Source organism: Strix aluco, chromosome 6 (genome assembly GCF_031877795.1).
Source record: "Strix aluco isolate bStrAlu1 chromosome 6, bStrAlu1.hap1, whole genome shotgun sequence".
In the NCBI taxonomy this organism is placed as follows: Eukaryota; Metazoa; Chordata; class Aves; order Strigiformes; family Strigidae; genus Strix; species Strix aluco.
Window position 1 is genome coordinate 44,237,672 of NC_133936.1, and position 23,534 is coordinate 44,261,205.

At 46.1% G+C, this 23,534-nt stretch overlaps 2 protein-coding genes across 14 annotated transcripts in view; one reads left to right on the forward strand and one right to left on the reverse strand.

Moving 5' to 3' along the window:
- Positions 1 to 783: 783 nt before the first annotated feature.
- C6H21orf58 (chromosome 6 C21orf58 homolog) lies at positions 784 to 18,175 on the reverse strand. 3 transcript variants are annotated; one of them, XM_074828338.1, is made up of 10 exons: positions 18,133 to 18,175; positions 14,726 to 14,809; positions 11,804 to 11,869; positions 10,179 to 10,236; positions 8,207 to 8,274; positions 7,345 to 7,488; positions 6,762 to 6,876; positions 5,215 to 5,354; positions 3,286 to 3,458; positions 784 to 1,815 (listed from the first exon to the last, which is right to left on the reverse strand). In XM_074828338.1, the coding sequence occupies exons 3-10, from the start codon at positions 11,861 to 11,863 to the stop codon at positions 1,800 to 1,802; spliced, it is 774 nt and encodes a 257-aa protein (XP_074684439.1). In that variant the 5' UTR covers positions 11,864 to 11,869; positions 14,726 to 14,809; positions 18,133 to 18,175; the 3' UTR covers positions 784 to 1,799. The 3 variants fall into 3 exon arrangements, with proteins under 3 accessions (XP_074684439.1, XP_074684438.1, XP_074684440.1); XM_074828337.1 differs by lacking the exons at positions 14,726 to 14,809; positions 18,133 to 18,175 and having other exon boundaries at positions 11,804 to 12,146; XM_074828339.1 differs by lacking the exons at positions 14,726 to 14,809; positions 18,133 to 18,175 and having other exon boundaries at positions 784 to 2,063; positions 11,804 to 12,146.
- A 633-nt stretch (positions 18,176 to 18,808) lies between these two features.
- Positions 18,809 to 23,534, forward strand: part of PCNT (pericentrin) — a 104,772-nt gene continuing 100,046 nt past the window's right edge. For all 11 annotated transcript variants that reach the window (XM_074829939.1, XM_074829940.1, XM_074829943.1 and 8 more), the window contains exon 1: positions 18,809 to 18,991. In XM_074829939.1, coding sequence (XP_074686040.1) covers positions 18,938 to 18,991 — 54 coding nt within the window. In that variant the 5' untranslated portion in view covers positions 18,809 to 18,937. The remainder of the gene's footprint in view (positions 18,992 to 23,534) is intronic.

Genomic DNA, 23,534 nt, shown 5'->3' on the forward strand with positions numbered 1-23,534 from the left:
CTGATAGGCTTTACAGATTACTCCACCACCCTGGCTTATCAATTTGATAGCAGCACTTTAAGGTACACCAATTAATTCACGGACTCCTGCGGATAACACAGCATACAGCTGTGTAACTAAAGTCAGTCCTGTAACACTGCTTTCTTGCACAAGCAGCCTCAGCCACGGTCCGTGTACCTGCTCCAGGGGCAGGAGGCACGGACACGCAGGGGAGCACCCGACCCGTCGGTGAGCAGTGCTGTGTGGTACACTAAATGGGCCACAGACTGAAAGTTTTAAGATGATACACATCAGCTTCTTACTGCCCAACCTATCTCCTTAGTTACTGACAAACCAGACTATATTTTGAGAACTTAGTTCTTGGCAAACCAGACTAAAATTTCCCTCTCGGGGGCTATCTATGCCCAGTGCAATATTTTTTCTTCTGGGTAACCATTCCAAACAAAATGTAAGTCCCTGGGTTATCTTCATCAGATTCACTCACAATCTGCACCAGGCAAAACCAACATAAAGATGTTCTCCACTTTAAAGACAGGAGAAAGTGGGAAGTCACTGAGAAAGTGCTACTAATTCATTGTTTATCTTTCTGTGTTAAACACAACCAGGCTCTGAGAGCATGAAAAAGTATTGCTTGATTAAAACTCTGAGCGAAGCTTCTGAGGAGTCCTAAATGAAAACAAAAAGAACAGGATAGCATGGGCTCGGTTTAAAGCCTGCCCTCTGAAAATTAGTGGGAAAAGTAAAGAAAGGAAAAGTGTTGCTGAAGAAAAAGACATGCCAATATCCAAGGAAAAACCTCAGGACTTTATTATTTTTTTAAAAATCAAGTCTTAAACCCTGATTGTATGAGGGAAAGGTTGACAAATAATGAAGCAAATATACACAATTCCAGGCTGCTTAAATCACCTTCCAATAGCTCTTTGACAAAAAAAAAACCTTGGGTAGCTGAGAGTCAGAGCCCTCCTGGGGCAGAAAACGTGGACTGTGGTTAGCTGGGGGTAGGCATTGCACTTCAGCGTTCAGACCCAATGACTGCAGGAGCAGATTGCTTTCTGTTCTTCTCCACTGAGAATTATTTATTCAAATAGTGCGTAAAGACAGCTTACACGGGTAGGGTTGAGTGCTGGTATTCAGGAAAATCCAATGCCTGGATTTTTCTCTGCTATACAGGTCACTCCTGCTCATCTTTAGTTCCCTGGATAGGTAATTACTTTAGGCCAAGTATATCTGTGAGGGAGTAAAACCAAAAACGCTGAGGGAGGAACACTTCAAGCTGATGAGGTCTGGCAACTAAACCCTCATTCAGGCATCCTGGGTTAGCTTGCATCCTCCCAAAGACAGCAGCATGCACCTTTCCAAAGGGCATTTCCTCAATTTGCACATGAAGGGGACTCTCAGCCTTGGGGCTGGATCATATTCATTTGCAAGGGCTCAGATAACACTGGTGTTAAGATTATTTCATGCCCAGGGGCTGCTGTGGGCTGCCAGGCCTGCAAGACAGTTTGGGAGGAGTTTTCTTGATTCTTTGAAGAGACAGCAAAAAAAAGTGGTGATTACTTGTGGCTGGTCTGATCTTGGAAGATGAGAGGAAACAACTGAATTAGCAGAAACGGGTGAGGCTACAGGAGCATGGTACCTTTGTTCTGAACATCTGCAGTCTTTCTCCCACTCGCTTCTTGTACTGAAAATGTGCAGTCTTACAGATATTAGACTGTCAATCAGACAGATTATTTAGGAACTGTTCAAATACAGGTTGACCTCAGCAATGCTATGATCCACTTGTAGAGGAGCACGTACTGTCAGTATGTGGGCCACCTGCAACAAGAAAAATGGCTTTGTTGTGTTTGGTAGCACAACATGTGTTTGGTAGCCAAAAGTGCATGCCTGCTGCAGCTGCAAAAGGACAGTGTAGATGTGTTGATCTCATGATTCATGGTGGAAGGCAACTGAAGAAGAAGACAGCTTAAAAGCCATGACAAGATCTTTGCTGACTTCTGCAAACTGCTAATTGCACCAATTCTGGAAGGAGCCAAGAGATCTTTACTGGTTCAGATTACAAACCCCTGTAAAAGTGAAAGGGTTAGAAATGTTTATCCCTTATAATCCCATTGTGTAAATAATCTGTTCAGGAATTCAAATTCCAAGCTAAAGAGGGCCATAGGGATACCCCTGCCAGCAAGCCACCCATGCCTGAGGATGCAGCTGCCTCCATCTTGTCCTTCTGTTCACCAAGGCTTTGAAAGAGCCATAGCACAGAAATAAAAGGTGTGTTCTCACTGAAGCAACAGTGAGTCCCCATGCCAAAGTCCCCAGCCATCCCACCACACTCTAGCAATGTGCACTTCTTCACCAGCCTTAGCATGTAGGAACTTTCTAGCACCACTGCTTCCATGTCTGCGTTCTTGCTATGCCCTCCTGACGTACTCGGCAAGACCACTCCTCTCTCTCGGCTCAGATCCTTGCCCAAGGCCCCTCCTGCCACTGGCATTCACATGAGCTGGCTAGTTTGAACACTAGTCCTGGCTGAGTTCTGCTCACACCTAGAAAACCGACCAGGACAAGCTCAGAGATAGCAGGGAAGGCCCAGGCAAGTGAGCCCCTGGAGAAGCCAGCTGCTGAGCTCTGTGAAGGGCTCAAGGGCTCTACAAGACCTGGGGACAGCCTGGGGTCAAGTCCATCCATTTCTGCACTTGAAAGAACATCCCAGCTGCAAGCACAGGCTTATCTCAAAGGCTCAGCTTTAATTCTGAGTACTCCCCTCCTTTTGTACCATTTTTCTTAGCGAGTGGTGGTGGGTTTTTTTCCAGGAATTTCTGATTAGCAAATGTCTCAGCAGTGTGTCAAGAATATAAATCCTACTGGGAACCTCAGGCTGAATGTCAAACATGTGCAGCCCTTATTTATCGGGTGTCTGCTGGGTTCACAGGGAGACCCAAAGCCCAGGGTAACAGCTGCTGCAGAGCAGAGCCATGTAGCATTGCTGGGTGGCTCTGCTGTGGCAGGAACACAGCTTGGTATCATCTGTAGACCTTGTCTGAATCTCATTTATTCCACAGTAAGCAAGCGTTAATTACTCAAATTATAAGATTGAGTGTATCAAATCATCACTTAACCCACCTCAATCCCATTGCTGTGTTAAAGACAATATGGCCTTAGTGAAGAGCCCAGACAGAACTGGCCTTAGTGAAGAACCACAAAGGCATGGGATCATCTGGTCTACTGTGCTACCCAACCCATGCAGGAAGGAAGGGCTAAAGTTGACGCCATGGCTGCCTGTTTACTTACAGAGGCTGGACAGGGAGCGTGCTGCCGGTCCAGTGATGCACCGTGGATGTGGCCGGGAAGCCCCCATGGGGCACTGGGAGTACCCCTGCGGGAGGGTAGTGGTGGTGGTGGTGCACTGCAGATGGCCTGGGCCTGTTTGCTTTCAGAGCCAGGGGAGCAGCAAACTGCAGGTCCTTGTTGGAGAGAGACAAAGGGTGATTTGTGAAACCTGTGCCCCCACAGGAAGGGTCCCTGGCTGAGGGGTTCCGTTCCCACGTGGCCACTGCTTGGTAAAGGAAGTCCTTCAGCATGCATCTGGAAATGGGTTTTGCAGGCTCCAACATAGAAGGTCCAGCAAATACTTGGTGATTTCAGATTTCACCTGATATTCACCTGAGAGGCACTCAGACCCCACTCCCACCCAGTTTATTCCACCAGCCTATGCCAGGGAAACACAGGGTGACAGGATGGCCTGGGGAGGAAGGTGGGGACAGGGGCAACACATGCTCTTCCTCTGCCATCTTCCCTTAGACACAGGGTCCTCCACAGAAGGCTGCAGATGAGTCTGCTGGCTCTCCCAGCACCACCGTCTGCCCCAGACATCTCCCCCCCAGCAAGGGGGAAGGAGTAGTGAAAACCAGAAACTGCAAAGTTTAAGGAAAATAGAAAAGGACTTTCATCTGAGGCAGCGCTCAGTGCAGCTCCGACACGAGGAAGCGTTGGCACTGCCTGCCATTTCCACAGCAAGTCTGCCCTGGGACCACGGCTGACGGAGCCAGTGAGCCCCTCTGCACCGCGGGTGGCCTCCTGGGACGTCAGCGCCCCGAAACACGAGAGCTAGCAGCTGCTGCTGGGGGCTTCTGTTCAGGGAAGACATTTGGTCCCAACAGGTGCAAAAAACAGTCTGCTCCACCCAGGCCATGGGATGGGTGATGGAGGAGGACGGCGTTTCCTACCCCTCCTCTAGACCCGGGGCTCAGGGCCTTTTAAGCTGTCTGTTGCTTCTGCAAATAGCATGTAGGAAAGGTGCGAGTGAGCTGGGCAAGGACTGCAGAAGTGTGGGCGTTACTTTCTCAGCACTAGACAACCTTAACATCTGAGAAAAAGAAAACAAATCTTTCTTACAGCACTGGCAAAAGACATAACCCGAAAATGGAAGGGTAGGAAAAGTACCAGGGGAGTTTTTGCAACACTGGGACATCCCCTCCTCCCCAGAGATCAAATGTCCTTGCTTCTTAGGTAATAAGTAAGCTACAGAGTAGAGATTAGAAATGCATTTTTCCAAAGCACTTAGGGATGCTAAGGAGCTATATCACTTTGTTAAAAATAGCTTAGGAATTGGGTATCTAAGGATACATTCAAAATGACTTACCTCTTATCAGGCACTGGACACGTTTTGGAAAAAGCCCTATAGGGATCTACACACCAAAATATCTTTAAGATCTGTCCTTTCAGAGCTCAGTAGCCATTGATTTTCAGTGAGACAGGAACTAGAGCAGTGGGCCTCCAAGTACAGTCGCAAAATTTGTTCTTCTAGCACATTTGAAACTGCCCAGTCAAATTTTACCAATTACAGGATTTGTAACACAAATATTGCCCTGCTGTTTGCAGCAAGTGGACCTGCAGCAGCAGGTGCCCCCTGTAGATGTCTTCCATGCATAGTCTGTTAGTGGTTCAACTGTACAGGCCAGATAATTTTCAGAGCTAGACTGAATCTAGTTTGCACTTGTGGAGGAGACAATTCTTCCATTGGGTCCTGTCACAGTGCTCATAATGGTAAAGAGGCAGGCTGTGCTCTGCTCAGTAACACTTCCCTGGTGCAGTGAGTTTGAAGATGCTGTTAAACATCCCCGACTTTCTGTATGTTTTGTCCAAGCCCTGCACCCTACCCAGGAGATCAGCCATTGCCTCGTATGAGCAAGGGTGCCCTTCCCACTCCAGTGTCGTTACCTGCTGTGCATGCTGAAGCGGGGGAGAGCTGCCTCCAGCAGGCTGTGTGAACGCCATCGGTGGCAAAGCCTTCAGCATCATGTTCTGCATGATGATCTGGTGCATCTGAGCATTCTGCATCAGCATCATCTCTACCATATCTGGGAAGAGGTCACCCCAAGGAAGAAAGTAAGAGTCTTATCAGCAACTGACAAGCAGCAGAGGCATCTCAGCAAGAAGTGTCCTTCAGCACACAGCCCGGTCACTGCAACCAAGACAAAGCAGCTGAAAGGGACACATGAAGAATATTAGCATTATTTGCCCAGGCAGTGCAAAATTAATGTCTATGAATAAGAATATTCATACCAGGTTTCCTGTTTTTCCTCTCTTCTGCAAGAAAGCTGCTGTTGAGCATCTTCTGTCTGTTAGTTTCCCTACAAGCCCACCCCTCTGGCTGTGCTGGAGAAGGGCTGAGCACTAGAGCTCTCTTGCTTCCTCCAGCATGGACCTGCTCCTTACAGTGCTCTCCATTGCTTTGGCTCAAGATCATTGCTTTCCATGTGAGAGGTTTCCTAAACTTTACATGATATTGCAGTGCCACCTTGAGAGTCTACTGCATGTGCATCAAATCTGCTTACCAAGATCTCTGGGTCCTAATCACAAAGGACCTGTGCAGTGGAGCTAATTTGGTTGGGGGAGGGAGGAAGGAAGGAGGAAGAGGGGAAAAAAAAGAAGAAAAAAAATATCAAGGCAACTCTCTCTTTTTTTTTTTTTTTTTAAACTGGTCATATCAAAAATAATTTACATGTATCAGCTTCAGAAAAGTCATGCATGAATTGGGACTAGTTAGTTTATGAAAATAAACCCTGATTCAAAAATTCAGGCACTTAGATGAAGAAGAATGAAGCTGAGAAATATTGCAATTTCATGACTGAGGATTTCTCTATGGGATGAAGAAAACTTTGGCTGAAGGTTGAGCCAGGGAAGTCATCCTAGGGATTTGTTCATGTATTATTTCACAATAGCATCCACCTATGTTTAGAAACAAATGCTTTTTATTGCCATTGCACTATATTTGGAATAGCACTTTCAGCTGTTCTGTCTTGTTTCCAAACTCAGGGCATAATAAAAGCCTGTATTGTTCTGAGGAGTTTGAACAGCAGGTTAACAGGGAACAAAGGAATAAAACCAGATTTTAGAAGCCTGTTTGTTAATTTTGGAAGCAACTGTGTGCATGAGTTTAACCTCATTAATATTATTCAGTGCCTTGGATTGAGCTGATTTGCTTTCCCAAGTTTCCCTGGCAGCTTAATCTGGCTTTGCTCAGTTTGTAGTCCCTTTTTCTTTAGTTATAGTAATAAGAATTTGTCTGAAAGCCTCTCAGAAACTGTATCTAGTCCACTTATGGAGTGCAATTCCCACAGCTCCAGCAGCATCCCAGTCGTGAAACAACACGTCACTAACTAGCTTGGATGCTGTCCCGTGCCCCCTTCTACTTGCCATGGCAGCCTGCCTGCCCTCTCCAGGCCTGGTGATAGGAGCTGGCTGCTAGATGGAGGGTACATTACCTTCTTTAATGCTTCCCGAGTGGGGGGCTGCAAAAGGCTGGGCAGGAGGGATCTGCGTGATCAGGGGGGGTGCCTGAGGTAACTGCTGGATGATGGTGGCAGGCTGAGGCGGCATCTGAAAAGAAAGGAAAATTGGAAAGTCAGGGTTGGTTTTGGCCAGCTCCCTCCTCTTTGAGAGGGCAGAGCAGTGGGTATCATCTGCCTGGACTTCAGTGAGTCTTTGGACATGGTCTCCCATGAGATCCTCGTGGAGAAGCTGTTGAAGTTGTGGGCTGTATGAGCAGACAGTGATGTGCATTGGAAACTGGCTGAATGGCTGGGTCAGAGCGTGGGCACTTCTCCCATTCCTCTTGCTACCATGTTCCTATGGTAAACCATTCACACTGTTAATTTTGTGCCTTATTTGTAAAATGATTTCCCTTAGATTTTGCATAGGGCAGTAAGTCCCATACCACAGCAAGAGGCATATTGTCCCTTTCAGTGGGATGAGTGTTTCCATACAGCCCCCAAGTCCCTCCACCTGTGGTTATTGTCTCAGACTGGCACAGCACTAGCCGTGTTTCCAAGGGGAGAGGATCCTTACCGTCTGCTGGATAATCCTTGGTGGCTCTGCTCGGGGAGCTGGAAAAGGTATCTGGTAGACATGAGGGAGGCCAGCTCTGTGGTTAAGACACTGTCCTTCAGCTGGTGCACGCGGCTGTGAAAGCTCTTCCAGAAGGTGCTGCTCCTGTAAAATCAAGTATCTTCTTAAAGAAACCCTGGTGACAGGAAGGCAGACAGTATTGTTATGCTCTCTGGAATAAATGGGATTAGCCCCTGGGAGCCCACAGCAGGGCGCAGCCTCACTCACCAAAACACCGCTGCAGAAACGCCCAGCACTGCCACGTCTGACAGGCAGACCACAAGTGGCCGTGGCATGAAGGGAAGCACTCAACCAGTGCTCACACAAGTATAAAGAAAGTTTTTCTTCCCACATATCTCAAAGCCACACAGTTTTCAGTGCAAGCAAAAAAGGAATGTAAAATAAAGTGAAGAACAAACTGCCAAAAGTTTGGGAAAATGTTTCATTAATGGTTGGGACCCTCCATAAACTAGGAATAAATAACAGTTACTATTGTCCCTGTTTTGGGGGCATTAAAAGACCCTTATTTGCATTTTGGCAGTACCCCAGAGAGTTTATAATACAGCAGTTCAGGACAAACAGAATCAACCCACCAACTAACTGAAGTGGGTGCAAGCTTCATTAGCTGTAGTGAGGGTGGACATTGCTCTCTGGCCCCTCTCCCTCATTAGCTGGCCCAGCCTCTATACTCTGGACCAGCAGAAGACTGAATACTGCCCAGCCTAAGAACTAAAGGACAAGAAAAAACCGAATCCACAAAGGCAGCAGATGTGCAGATAACCTGACCCTTTCTGTTGCTTCTGTCCACAGAGAGGGCTCTTACCCTAAGCTCCTGCAGGAGATCTTTCCTTCTCCTTAGGGCACTTTGGAGCATATCCTCACGTCTGTTCCCTGAAGGAAGAAAAGCCCCTTATCTTCTCAAAGGATCACAAAGGCAGAGCTATTATAGCACCTACATTATGAGATTAATGCTGGAAAATGTGTTATAAGATAGCTTGACTTCTTCCACAAAAGGCTTTAGGCTACTTTTCTTGTCAAATCCACGAATGGATAATGACTTTGTGCCACATGCAGACACAGCTGTTCAGCAGCTCTACAAAGGCAATGCACCTTCTCTGAAAATAAACTTTTCAGATTGCTCTGAAAGTCCCCTTTTAACCTCCTGGCTTAGAAACTCATTTCAGCCTGAAATTTTCTACCTATACTCTGTACGTGCAGAGGATGATTGTGCAAATAGTAAAGAAAGTTTTTGTGACGTATCAAAACAAACCCAGTTTTGAAAGTCAACTTTTCTGTTTCCTTTTTGTTCTGAATCAACTTCCTTTTCAGTTCTTCCCACATACAGCTGATTTTGAACCCGCTTGAAATGAAAATAAGAAAGAACGCTTTCAGATACTTTGGAGGCATGTCTGACATGTGCTCTGAAAAGCATAACTTTGTATTTTGAAACTGTAAGTTGTTAAACGGGTTTTGAATTTTTGGCTACAGCATTGAGTTTCCAACTATTTGTGCATCAGCTCAATGGATATGAGCCCAGAGTACAATCCAGAAATATTACTGATCTTCTACTGGTAGTCTTTAATCCATAGATAATATAGTTATAAACAGTGCATGTGCCATGCAAAGAAATTAATGCATTGCACATAGCATGCATAGCTTCCATGGGAGTATTGTTGAAGGGAACACACTACTTCTATGTGAAACATCACAGCAGTCTTTGAAAGGGTTTGATAAAGACACAAGTTATTGTCAACTCCCTTATTTATCAACTTTTAGCTGGTTCACTAGCTTTTATAGCAAACTGTCTAAACTTTGGAAGTTTCATAAGCGTGCTGGAATTCCTGACCTTTCTGCCCAAACCAAAGTCAGGATGTAATCGCACATGCGTGGTTTCCTGGTAAAATGGTTCCCCAGCTCTTAACACAGTCCTCAAGACCAACTCTTTCAGTATAACGATTTGTTTCATAAGCTGAGTCACATATTTTTACACTGGAAACCATGTTCTGGTCTGCACAAGGCTGCACTGGTCAGCTTCAAAGGTGCAAAGCAGCATTGGTAGTGGAGTATTTCTCCTGCCTGGATCCCTCAGAGACATGCAGCCATCCTAACGACTCCTTTTCAGGATCACCAGAGCCAAGCATCCAGCTGGACTGCAACAGGGGCTCACTCCTAGCTATAGGAGCTAGGACAAATCGGATCACCAGTAGTTTGTTGCAGCTGAACCAGCATCTGCAGCTGAGAGGCTGCAGAGAACAGCTGGGCAGGAGGTCATTCTTATGTTAGTGCTCAGCTGGCAGATCATTTCCCTTTATAAAAAAAAACAGTTGAAGAAATTCAAAAAGATAAAATTTAGATAGTTCAAAAGATAAAATTTAGATAGCTGTGCAGTATAGCAAGCCCGCTTCTCCTTGCATCAAGGCTGCTAAGATTCACCAACTTGGTTAGGACTGAGACTAGTATACAGACTGACATTACTGCACAAGCTTCACTGGACCTTGTGTTCTTGCTACTCCCAGGGCTGCGTATAGATTTAGATCTGCAGGCTGAGCTAGGGCAGCACTGACTCAAGTTCAGTCTCCCTCCTGCTCTCCAGACAATGTCCCTGTCATAGAAGCCAAGACAGAGCAAGTCCTGACTACCCAAATGCCCAACTACTGAGCACACAGAGGCCCCTTCCAGCTTTTAGGGAGGAGATGTGATCATCTGGTGTGACCTGCTGAGGAACTCATGCCTGAGAACATCACTAAGCCCTTTGTATATCATGTCCATAATTAGAACAAATGCTTCTCTTTTACTTGCAGTTGGGAGAAGTGACTCCATCTTCTCTAAGTTCTCCTGTTCATTTTGTAGTCTCTGTTGGTAGAACCACAACAAGAACTGGTTATGAGTCAGGCAGCAAAGATCACAACAATTTCCAACAATTACAGGCATAGATTTGGGATGGAGGAAATGAAGCAGAAGTGTAGACAAGCAGTGCTTCTTAACTGCTGAAACACAGCTAGTGAGGGATACAAGAAGTATTCATAGAAGTATGAAATGTCTCACTACAAATCTATGGTAACAAAACAGTCATGCTTCCAACTGGTCAGGCTATCCCAGACCTGGAAATTGATAGCATGGTGAATCAGGAGTCTTGTATACCATTTATTTTGTAGGGCAAAAAGCTGGATCATATGAAGAACTTGATGCTGGACAGTTCTGGGTATTTGGTGCACTAATAGGCCTAAATGGCCCTGACTACCCCCACCTGAGGCTACCATCCACACCTGCTGCTCATGTGTCCAGGATCCCCTTTAATCTCAGCTCTAGGTCTTCAGTTTATAACTGATACTGGATGAGTACTAGTCTGCAGTTCAACCGCAGCTGTGCCTGTGACTGGCCATGGATCCATTTAACCCCGATACCCAACCTGCAGACACTTCTCAGGTTGGCCTTGGACCTGCTCCATCACCATAAGCTTGCCTGATAGATCTGGACTTTTGGTTGAACCTGGACACCTTCTCTGGCTCTGCTCTGCTTGCGTTGCTTGGGGGCTGGACAGCCAGGCCCCTGCCCTTCTGGCTGTGTTATTGTGCTCAACTCCTTCCTCCTTAGGGAGCACTTGGCCCTTGATGCTCCCTGATACTCAGAAATTACAGACCTTTCGCTCATGCACAGGCTTCTTTCTTGGTTCTGTATGTCTTCACACTGGTGAAAGCTTTGCCCTCAAATGGCTGCTGCATCTAAGAACAAAAGTCCTCTGTAGAGAAAGGTTAGATGCCACCTCCAGTGTTCCTGTTCCGAGGCAAATTGTTTGTCCTTACAGAAAACTCTTTAAGTGGCTTCTAGAGGACACTGAAGCAGAAGATCCACACTAAATGGATGTCAGGTGTGCTGAGGGTGGAGCAACAGGGCTGAGTCAAGAACCTTGGGTGCATTAGTGTGTGGAGTCAAAGCAAAGAGCTACTGGGATTCTGTGCAGCACCTTGTGTGCTCCCAGTGAAGGACTGCCCATGTTTCACTAGGCAACATATGTAAAAGTAAACAAAAAAGAAGACATGAAATTGCCTTAAAACAATCCGAGGTCCTATTTACCCCAAATTTACTCCTAAACCTTTCCCGTCACAACTCAAACAGGTTTTGAGATAACTCGTGACATCTCCCATAAGACATCCCATAAGTTCAAAGTCACTTTAACTCTATTTTTCTTTTCTGTAGGTCCATGTAAACTTGTTCAATGTTATTTAAGGAAGTGATAGTGACTGTAGCACCACTGCACATTGGTCTGTCTCTGCCTGCATGAAGAAAGAGGTTCTCAATTGACTGCAGATTCTCTTTGTACCTCAGTAGAAATATAATTATTTAAAATACAATGTTAATGCTTAAACATGCAAGAGCAAAAAGCAGAACAAAGGTGACCACTGCAGAATTACTCCCTTACCTTTTCTAGGAGTTTGAGTTTCAGTTGTGTCAGGTGATCCACCACTAAAGGATCTGTCATTATAGCCTTGGAAGAGTGGGCAGGCAAAAATAGGTTAAAAAGCTAAGCAAAGACAGATAGGTTTTCAGTGGCCATTTTTTCCCCTCCACAATCTTCATAGAAGAATAATTTCATTAAGGAAAAAAAAAAAAAAAGATTGTGAGGAATTGAGGCATGAAGATAAAAGCTTCATTTCTCTCCCAAGTAAAAATGAGTATCGATGTTCACCACGATGTCACAGACACAGCTTTTTCTGCCATTTCTCTCAACGCATTTTCATGCTGCAGGCTGTGATAGTCACAGAAGGGTGACTCAGGGTGAATATTAATCTGTTCGTAATGGTTGCTAGCCCTCCCCTGGCAGCGACACTAAGCCTGGCCCTCTGTATTGTTAGTGCCTTTAAATAGCTCAGAGTTTTGTTCCTGGAACCTGGTTGCTAAGTTTGTAGTGTCAAGCCACAATATAAACAATTTAATCTCCAGGTGTAGAAGGTCCAGTTCCTTTTGTAAAACAAATGCCCAGCATATTAGAGGACAAGAACAAAATAAATAAAAGCCAAAGGTTCTTTAACACAAGCCCAATGCTAGGGGTCCGATTACGATTTTGCTGATTGCAATATTTATCCCACTGTAAGGGGCTCATACACTTTTGACATAGCCCTTCATATGAGTTTTCATCACTAGATAGTAACTAAAAACTCAAAAAGTTAAGGAGCATAGCTGGAACTCATCTGTGGATGAGTAAAAGAGTAAAGAGGCTATGGTATAACATCCTTTTGCTTCCCATCTCCCAAGCAATGTGTAGGGTGTCTCCCCCTTCCAGCAAAGCCCTACCAGCATAAAAAACAAGACAACATTCATCAGTGACATCCATAAAATCAGCACCAAGGCATGAGAAAGAAGCCAGGTAGTAGCTACTCATTCTCAGTATCATATTTTAAGCCTGATTCTGCTCCTCAGAGAGCAAAGTTACAACCCCTTCCTTATTTGAAGGCCCTAGCAAAGCCACAGCTGAGCCACTGCTAGCAGCTGGAGCAACTGATGCTTGTAGGGAGCTGTGTGGGAACAGCATGGATCACCTTCTCCAGCTGTGACCCACACAGCATGTGGGCGCAATCTGTCCTTAAAAATACACAGGCTGGTAGTCGCTGGAGAGGTTATAGAAACTGAGACGTGGGGATCCCAAAAATAGCTGTGCCGCGTCAGAGCTGGGGCTCAGCTTTCTTTGGCAGGGCTCATTTGTGAATGCTACGAGTGACATGGTGGTTCAGAAAACCCTCTCACCTGCCAGCAGTTTTCCTGAGAAGCAGCTCTGTGTACATTTTTGTACTTTAAAGCCCCAATAGCTTTTTCTCCCATTATCTCTAATATCTTTGATCCCTTCATCCTTTGGGCAGCTGCAATAACCTTTGACAAGGAGTTTCCCAGTTATCTTAAACTTAAACATAAGCCTAGTTATGCAAGTAAACTGTGTAAGCATAGTTTACTTAAGTATTAGGCAAAAAAATGATTACATTTAGCCTGGTTTGAATGTAGATTCCTGAAAATTTTATTGGAAATCTCGTTTGTTGTGTGAAATTTATATGACTGTTCTCTATGCACTTTTTCCATCCCATTCACAACTTAGAATCATTTAGGTATCACATTCCTATTTGGGTGTCTCCCTTTCTAAGCAAGAGAATCTATTTAATTGCCCTCAAATAGCAGATTTTCCTTACTCATGGATCTCATAACTCAGCTGGGAAGGTGTAATGAAAGAACCCACCTCTACTGGCCAGTCTCAGAAGGTGCTGCATCAGCTGCACCTTTGATCACACCATGGCTGTACGTCTGCTTGTACAGTCTCATGTTCATCCTAGTTGCTTATCTCTGCACCTTCCTAGTTCATAAACCCTTCCGTGATGGGGTGACTGGGGTTGTGGGCAGTATTTGGGCAGGGATGTATCAAAGCAAGCTGTGTTGGCATCTCCAGACAACTGCAACAGCCACAAGCCTGCTATTAGTCATTAGTGATGCTGCAGTAGACTTCCTGACTGCTGATGAATATTGAGCTGATGTTTTACCATCAACTGGTTTAATACAGTGCCCCCTAGACGTTAAATTTCTAGAGCCTTCATTGCAATAGGAATAGAGGGTTACAAGAAAGGTTGACAAAAAGAACCACGTATAAGTATTCCATTAAAAATACAGCGGCAGTGTTAAGGAACTGAGTTGACTGTAGAGGAAAGGAAGAGAGAGAAACTTCTGCTTGATGTGACAGGTACCCCAGAGAAAATCCAACACTAGGTAAAAAATGCTTTCCAGCAAATCTGCTAAGGGATCTTTCTTTTTCCACACTTATGGATGTCCCGGTCACAGTGGGATCCCTACTCTAGGCACACCTTACAACCTGCTAATTAATGACTTGCCAGAAATGTGCCAGCCAGACACGAAGGATGCTGCTGAAAGGGATCTATAGTTACATTGAATCACAAACTGGGGATCACACATGAACAGGGTGATGCAAAGAGCCAAACCAGACATACTTAATTCTGCAAAGGATTATCAGGAGTGTTATTTGCACCCCACAGGAGATAATTATTCTGCTCTATTTAGCAGCACTGAAGTCAGAGTTTGAATACTAATGCCTAATTTTAGACATCATGGTTTAAGAAAGTCCAGGAAAAAAAGATAAATACGGTACATTTACAGAATGTAAGTTTGTACACTGTAGGACTATTAGACCGCTCCTCAGATACAAGAATGGATTAGATAACCTGGTAAGGTCCATACCAGTACTACATTTCTATGATGTCTTTTATTGATTTTGATACTTTATGCCTTTAATTTTAATTACTATGATTTCTAAAACACAATATAAAAAGAACCAAACAAACTGACACACCTGGAAATATCTGGAGACAATAAACTTTCACGCTTTGGTTCCCCAGGTAGGAGTCTTTATCATTTCAGCTTGTTTTAAAATTTACTAAAAGAGAGTTAAAAGAATAAAAAAAGAAACACACACATACACAAATCACCAACAGAGAAGTACATACAATTTCCTTCCCATCAGTTGCGTACTTCTGCCAATTGTAATGTTGCAAATTAACAGTAGAGAGCTCTTGTTAGGCTGCTTGGTGGTTACAGGTATTGTAAAAAGCCCTATCTGCATTTGAAGCTAAACATATGAATAAAACATATTTTACAATTAAGAGTGATTTCATGCCACTTTCATATAACAACGTGCAATGTTGATTTTTACTGTTATTTCTGAAAACATTGATCCCTGTTTGAACCAAATTATACTTACGATTAAATCTTCTTCCTTATGATTAAGTACACTGTACTAATCATATACTATACTTATGATTATTGTCTTCTTACACGACAGTGGCAAACCACTAGTCTCTGCAAACACTGCTCATTTATTTGCAGATGTGTTGCAGCAGCACGCAGAGCTCTCAGTAAAGTTTTGTTACCAGCCTGATCTTGGTGCAGCATTATCAGCACTACTGCTAATTTAGTCGACCTATAAATGACCTCTACTGCTTTTATGGCTATGTCAGGTAGGATTGGCCCCAGTGGAAACAGCGGCGGTGGCTCTGCCACCCTGTCTGGTTGGCTTCAGCTCCCCCACTGCAAAGCTGCACCAGTAGTGCAGAACCTGAGCCCAGCTGCCAGCGGGACGATTTGGGGGTGACCCAAATGGAGTTGCTGGTGCTGGCTGATGTGCTGCTGAGCCAGGTCTCTTTTCAAATATTTCCACTTGAGTCAATTTAATTAGATTAGCACTAGAAATCCTGACGTTTTAACAAACAGACAGGAATATTAGAAAATATAATGCATGAGTTGTTTTTTTTTTTTTTTTTAAATAAAGAATTTCCAATAAACCAAAATCCATTAAACCCAAACAAACATGACTTATTTATTTTACATTTTCAGCTGGAGCAAGAAGTCCAAGCAGCAATTTATTTTAAACCAAAATTTTTTAAGTGACATATCTAACAAAATTGCCGTTATAAATACCATGATATTACCTCTTTTAAGAAACGTCTTTATCCTGAGCTTACCAGTTTCCTTTTGCTTCTCAGATTACACAAGCTTTTGCACTAAGAAATTTCATAATTCAGACTTTATCTCTTAGCATTTACTGGGGACAAACTCAGAATCCCGGCCATGGGGTCAGAGGACATGGCAGTACTACCAGGAAGACCAAATAAACAGAGAAAGCCCTCAAAACAGCCAAGACCTGACAAAGCAGGTGACCAGAATTAGCATCAGGAGTCTGTCCTCACTGTCTAATGTCCCTGCATGGTTTGCTCACTGGAACTTCCACTCTTCCTTAGAAGAGACAAATTGGTTGTGAAGAAAAGGAAAGCCAAGGCACACTGTCCCCCAGCAACCTCTGCAGTAGTTTAAAACTTAACCTCTACCTCAGCTCTGGACACAGACAGGCTTTCTGATGCGTAGAGAAAGCCTCGCCAACCCTGCCTTGCTCCTGGTGTCCTCAGCTTTCTCTTTGGAGCATTGAGCAGGCATTGCTCCAGTCTTTTTGTTGTCTATCCTGAAATATTTACATAATGTGGGAGACCAGGACATGGGTACAGAATCACAGAATCATCATCTAGGTTGGAAAAGCCCTTGAAGATCCTCCAGTCCAACCATGAACCTCACACTGACCGTTCCCAACTCCACCAGATCCCGCAGCGCTGGGTCAACCCGACTCTTCAACCCCTCCAGGGATGGGGACTCCCCCCCTGCCCTGGGCAGCCCATTCCAACGCCCAACAACCCCTTCTGCACAGAAATCCTTCCTAAGAGCCAGTCTGACCCTGCCCTGGCGCAGCTTGAGGCCATTCCCTCTCGTCCTATCACTTGTACAGAATCACAGAATCATCTAAAATGGTACAGAAGGGTTTACTCTGAGAATGCGATCATGTCCATGTTTCTTCCCAGATACTTTTTGGATGCTGGTTGACATAGTGTGTTGGGTTTGTGTGTGGTGGGGTTTTGGTAGCAGGGGAGGGTCTACAGGGGGGGTTCCTGTGAAAAGCTGTTCAAAGCTCCCCCGGTTCCAAGTTGGACCTGCTGCTGGCCCAGGCCGAGCCAATTAGTGATGGTGCCTGCAGCTCTGTGATAAGATATTTAAGAAGGGGAACCTGAGAGGAGGAGTTGTGAGGGAGACATCTCTGCAAACACCAAGGTCAGTGGAAGAAAAGGAAGAAGCAGGAGGGAGGTAGTGCGGGAGCAGAGACTCTTGCAGCCAGTGGTGAAAGGTCAGGCTGTGCCCCTGCACCCATGGAGGTCACTGGTGGAGCAGATGCCACCCTGCAGCCAGAGCAGGGGGCTGTGCCCGGAGAGGGCAGCCCGCACTGGAGCAGTCAGTTGCTGGGAGGGCTGCACCCCGCGGCAGGGACCCACACTGGAGCAGTCTGGGAAGAGCTGCAGCCCGTGGGCAGGACTCATGTCAGAGAAAGTTCGTGGAGAACTGCCTCCCATGGGAAGGACCCCACGCTGGAGCAGGGGAAGAGCATGAGGAATCCTCCCCTGAGGAGAAAGGAGCAGCAGAAACAAGTGATGAACTGACCGCAACCCCCATCCCCTGCCCCTCTGCAGGGGAGGAGGGAGAGAAATCAGGAGCAAAGCTGAGCCCAGGAAGAAGGGTGGGGTGGGGGCAAGGTGTTTTTAAGATGTGGTTGCATTTCTCACTGTCCTACTCTGACTGGAAAATTAATGAAGGTTGTGTTCAAATTCAACTAATGTTCTTTTTCTTCCCCAAGTCAGAGTCTCTCTTTTACCCATGACCATAATTGAGTCATCCCTCCCTGTCCTTGTCTCGATTCTGAGCCCTTTGGTTTATTTTCTCTTCCCCATCCCTGAGGGGGAAGGAGTAAGCAAACAGCTTTACGGGGCTCGGTTGCCGTCTGGGCTTAAACCCAACAGTAGGCATGGGAAACACTGACAGCATAGACACAGTCCCCAGGAGCAGCTGGGTCCTGCTCACGGCCTGGACCATGCAATGTCTGAATTTAGGGCAAAAGCCCATACAGAGGAGTCCAACTTAAGGACCAAATGCATGGAAAGGCCCAGGGATAGAAAAGGGGTTGTTAGATCATGACAACGTTTGCATTTCTGTGTTTCTTAGGCAGAAAAAGCCAGTGTATTGCAAGAGGTTACCTCTGAACTGGGGCAAGTAGCAAATTTGATTAAAGCATGTTTTCCAGTATGATTTCATGGCTTCAAGAGACAAGCTGCCAAGTCTCGTAGCTGACTGTAAGTTTAATTATTTTCAATATTAAGAAAAGAGCACCTTATTTCTTCCTTGTTATCTGACAATTATTTCCAGATGTTAGCTCTCACTGCACCCACACTTCCTAGATGAAGGGATTCCGCAGGTAACTCCTCACAGCCCGCTTGCTGCAATGGAAACAGGGCGCTGCGACGCTGTAAAACCAGGACCCAATGTACACGCAGACGGCGGACTAGGCGTGCTGCAAAGGGTAGTATTTCTACACAGGAGTTTATAATCCAGCTGGATGGGCAACCCCTCTGCGCCAGCACCTCCAACGGGAGAGGCGGCTGAGGGGGCTGAGGCCTCGCGGCGGAGCCCGCCCCGGCCGCCGCTCAGCGCCGCGCGGCAGCCGCCCCCTCTCCCCATTGGCTGTGTCCCGCCGCTGGGCGGGGCCGCGCCCGGCGGCCTGTTTGAAACGGGCCAGCCAGCGTAGCCCTCGCCGCGCGCGGCGGCTCGCCCGGGGGTGCTGGGGAGGGGCGGGGCAGCTCCCAGGAGTCAGTTAGAGGGAGTGGGCGGGGCTAAGACAGCGGCCGCTCTCGGCATTGGCTGTCCAGCCTCTTACGTGCGGTGCGCCGCGCCAATTGCTGGAGAACTTCCTCCCTTCCCCGGGGGGCGGGCCGGCCCCTGATCGCTTATTGGTCAGCGCCCGCTGCCGCCGCCTTGCGGTTGGCGGTGGGGGCGAGGCGGGCGGGGAGAAGGCGCTGGGGCGGCCATGACCGAAACTTCGGTCCCCGCTGCGGTGTGACAGCTGGAGCAGCGAGGGGAGCGGGCTGGGCCGGGCCCGTCCCGGCTGCCGCCCTCGGGCCCCCGCCTTGCCCGCCACATGGACGCGGAGGAGGGGGTGCGGAGGCAGAAAGTGGAGGCCGGCAGGGCCAAGGTGAGCGGGGGCCTCCTGTCCTGGGGGGGGGGGCGCGCCCAGCCCGGCCCGGCCTGGCTCCCGGCGCCCTGCAGCGCTCCCGGCCGGGAACCGAGCGGCGGGGCCTGGCGGGGGGTTGGCTCCTGGAGCCGCCCGCGGCGTCGCCTCTGCCCGCCCCGGGTCTCCCCCCCGCGGCGCTGTGCCGGCGGGTTTTCCCTCGTTGCATGGCGGGGTCGGTGCCGCCCTCGAAGCCCGAGTCCGAGGCTCTGGGCGGCGGCGGTGCTGAAGCGTTGCTGCTAGCTCGGAGCTGTGGCAGGAGGTGAGAGGTGTTTCGCTGGGCAGCGTGGCTCTGCCAGAAATAAACGTACCTAGCGGTGCTCCCGGAATGCAGGTTGCCTGGGAGGTTTCCCGAATTACTACAGAGGTATATAAACATTATCCTCAGTGAGCAAGGAGCAGCTTGAAGTGGTGCATATATCTTCCCCAGGTTCTCGTTTTGTTTTGTTGACCTTTCCCAGTTCTCCCATTTTTACATAGGATTCCACCCAGTTATTTGTGGAAATACTGTATTTCCAGGTGAGAATCCCCAAGAATAGGTGTTGCATGTTATGTTACTTCAGTGACTAGTCTTGCCTTTGCATCTGCAGGTGGGTTATTGGAGAACTGGATTGATTTGATTTGTTTCCAGTCATGCTGTTGGCCAATACTTCACTGCTTTGAGCAGTTACATGCTTTCAGTTAGGTGTAGTTTGGTGGGACTGTGTAGAGAGCCCATATGATGTGACATGTGTGAAGATAACATTCTCTTAGTAATTATTGTCTGCAACTATATGACTAGTACTTGATATGTATTAACCCTCCTTTCTGCTTTGTTTTGGTAATGATGTTCAAGAAGCTGGTTAGAACTCCCTGATTACTTTTCTTTAAATTCAGTGTTTCTGCTGTTTTTTGAGTTGCTATTGTCATATTTCCCTTCTGGGAATCTATTGCTGAATAAGGCTTGCCAGTCTGCAGCTACAGCTTTTCCCAGTTCTCATCATCCTAGTAGGACTGGAATGGGGGACTGCAGCTGGAAGGGCTGCACAGGGTTTCAGGATGTTTGGACTGGTCTGATCTTTACATGATGTGCTACAGCCTCTTCACCCCTGGTATCACTCCTAGTGATTCTCCTACAGGTGTAGGGGCATGGCCTCTCTGCCGGGGATCTGTCTGGAAATCTAGCTAGAGGGGTCAGAGGTGGCTTGGAGTGAGCTGCACTGTCTGCTTCAGACTTTTTTCAGCAGTCTTCTGTGTTTCTGTTTCAGATCCCTCCTCCCAGTGCTGTGCAGAAGGCAATTAAAGAGAGTGTTCCTGGGAGGGGAGCGGGGTTGTGACTGGGCTGTGCTGAAGCAGCTTGATGGTGGGCAGTACAGCTCCTCTGTCCCTGGCCTGTCCCACCCAGATGCTGTCACAGTTGCCACACTCTCTGCTCAGCAGCTCCTCATCCGCTTGCCCTTGCAGCCTTGTTGTGTGCTGTGTGGACAAAATCCCCTGTTGGAGAGCAATCGCATGATTAGGGTTTGGATTAATACTGAGAGAGGAAACTTTGAGAACGGGTTGAAAAGTTACATTAGCTGTGGCAAGACTTATGTTAACATTTATTTTGTTAACACTTCTCTTAAGTGCAGTATGTGTTTATAGTTAGAAAAATGTGATGGACTTGCCTTGAATAAGTTATTAGTTCCCACCTGTTGTACAGCTGTTGTTTGCCATTGGGGAAAAAAAAAAAAAGTGGGGACTTGCATTATGTTTCAAGTTATGTGTGCAGAACCAATGTTGTAGTTCATATTTTTTATAAACTATGTGCTAAATACCTCTCATCTTACCATTTTTTTAGAAAAATTGTTAGCAATATCAATGCTAGCAGTGTTGCTATTGCATGGTATTGCATACCTGATATACTGAGAAGAAAGGCCTTAGAAAGGCAGAGATAGATGTAGTGCTTCCTCTGCTTGTTAAAATGTCGGAGATCCATTACTTAGCTAGCAGATTGTGGGCACCAGATTTTCAAAAAAACGTCCAGATAAATGAATGGCAACTATATGCATTGGGGCTTATTAAACGCAAAGATAGTATGTTAGAGTTTGGAAGGCAAACATGTGAGCTGCACATATATTCCTTACTGTGCTGACACCCACTTTCTACCATGTATGGCTGTGTGCTTGCCCTGTCTTTGTATCTTTACTTATATACCTGAAGTTGTAGAACTAGCTTATGGAACAGATGCATATTGGGCTAATTACTGGAATAAATGCACCTTTGGTCTTACTTGGTGTAGCCCTTTCTGTAAGCCCACAGTAGGATGTGGTCATGCTGCAGGACTGTAGCTTGCTTCAGACTCTTCCTTTGGATAGCTCATGTTTTTGAAGGCTCTTATATAATAGAGCAGTAGGGAAAATTGTTCTTTTCCTTTTCTTTTTTTCTTGTTTTCTTTGAGCTGCCCTCCTCACGAATACAAATGCAATTTTGAAAGGGAGAAATGACCATGAGCAGGTACAGTATTGCCTTCCTGTGGTGCAGGCCTACAGGAGCTTAAGGTGATCCCGTCTCTGGACTGATACAGAGCCGTTCAGTGTTCATCCAGATCAGCTTCCTGAATCATCTCCCCACATCGCTGCGAGGGCGCTCACAGCGGCAGGGGACAGGAGTGCCAGGCTAGCTGCATGTTGCAGGCCTCTGTTGTAGCAGTCTGACTTGTAGCAACCTATGGAGTCAGCCTAACTGCAGTCTGATGCTGCTTGGATCTGGAGGTGTGAACTGCCGTGGGGTCTTTTTGCATCTCTCCCCCAATTTATTCTTTTGTCTTTGGCATCCTTGGATTTTTGTCTGCGAAATAATGACTTAGGAAAGGAATATAATGTGAATGTTTTCCTCTTTAAACCAGTACTTGCGTTATTCTTTTTCACATAGGAACAAAACCTCCATTATTGAAATGCATTTAAATTATCGCTTAATAATAATAATTCCAACTGTTGTATTAATTGGAAATTGTTGTGATTTGGCAGCTAAGTACTGACTGTATTAGGTACATTAGATTTCCATTTTTAATAAATGTAATACAGATAGCCAAGGTAGTAATTGAGAAACAGAATGAAGCCCAAGTATGCAGTGCTGCTTTTTTTCCTCCTTGTTTTTTTCCACCTCACGTTACCTAATATGCATGTTGGCCTCTAGTTACAGATTTGTATGTGCGAGAAGTTTTTGCTGTTTCCACATTTTGTGCGGTAGGAGTTCAAAAAGGAGTGCCTGTTTTCCAGGAAGTTTTCCCACTTGATCAGTTTGAGAAAGCTCTAGAAAACACTTCTGGGTTCTGTCTAAGAGCACTCATTGCTTAAGTTTACCGTATCCAAGAGGTGGGCTAAGGTTTATTTGAACAAGCTGTTTCTGTTTGTGGTCTGATGTGGTTTTCTGCTCTGTTTCATTTTCTATGGGTATTCTTTTGGTACTAATTTCTGAAGCGTGTAAAGCAGTAAGTCAAAGAGTAAATTATGTGTGAGGTAGGCTGGGGAGAGCTGAATAGTGCTGCATGTGCTGTAGTTTTCCTGTCTGCTGGCCCGTATCACTGGTGCCAGTCAGCTTGCAATAATGTGGTGGAAGGATGTCAGCGCAGCGGTTAATTGGGGACTGGGATGGCATGGGGACCACGCGACAAAACCTGGCAGGCTTGTTCTAGTTCTGGGATGCTCGATGGTCCTGGCTGTGCCAGTTCAGAGCTGCCTTGCGGTTGCCACTTTTAACTGCCTGGTCCTGATGAAGTTGCAGTATATTGGTACCTGCAGAAAGGCCGGGTGTTCCTCTCTTACAGAGGGCTGCTTTGGATGCTACTGTGAACAGCGCTGTTGGTGTTCCAGTGGCGTGCTACATCTTAGCTAAAAATGGAGCACGTGCTGCCAGAAAGCAAACTGAGAATTTGATCCTTCAAAGGGGGCATGATGGGTTCTTACTGGGATGGGGGAGAGTCAGTGTTATATGCTTTCTTCATGTTCACACACACTACTTCATGTTGGATGACTCTGTGTGTGTCTGATGATACTCTTACAATGGCACTTAAATTTATGTAGCTAATTAAAGGCTTTGGAAACCTGATATTGCCCTAAATAGAGCTTTTCCTCATCAAGTGTTTTCATAAATCTGGAGCATGCTTGACTCCAGCCACTTTCATGGACCAACAAATCCTGTAGTTCCATAAAATTTTGGAGTAGTTGGATATTTTTGCATGATACATCTTATGATTTCATATGTTCAATACATACGAATGGGACAAAGTTTTGTTTTCTTTGAGCTGTGCATTTAAAAATTCATATTCATTTAGATGTTCAGTCATGGCAAGTCTTGGTACGTTAATGTCAAATCCTTGGTCTCCGTTCATGAAATCGTTAACTGCTCTCTATGATGGCTGCGCTCTCTGCCTTTTCTCAGCTTTTCTGATGTTTTACTCCTGTTTTCCCCTTTTTCCTGCTTCAGCAGCTTCCTCTAGTCTCCATTTTTATGCAGGTTTCCTCCTGTTCCTTTTCGCCGTGTTATC

What these genes read in the sequence shown, in the direction of transcription:
- C6H21orf58 (XM_074828338.1), bottom strand. Translation starts at nt 11,863, where the DNA reads ATGACAGATCCTTTAGTGGTGGATCACCTGACACAACTGAAACTCAAA. An exon ending in AACTCAAACTCCTAGAAAAG is followed by an intron (nt 10,237 to 11,803) that starts GTAAGGGAGTAA and finishes TTCTACCAACAG; the next exon opens with AGACTACAAAATGAACAGGA. An exon ending in CGCTTCAGCATGCACAGCAG is followed by an intron (nt 3,459 to 5,214) that starts GTAACGACACTG and finishes CTCTCCAACAAG; the next exon opens with GACCTGCAGTTTGCTGCTCC.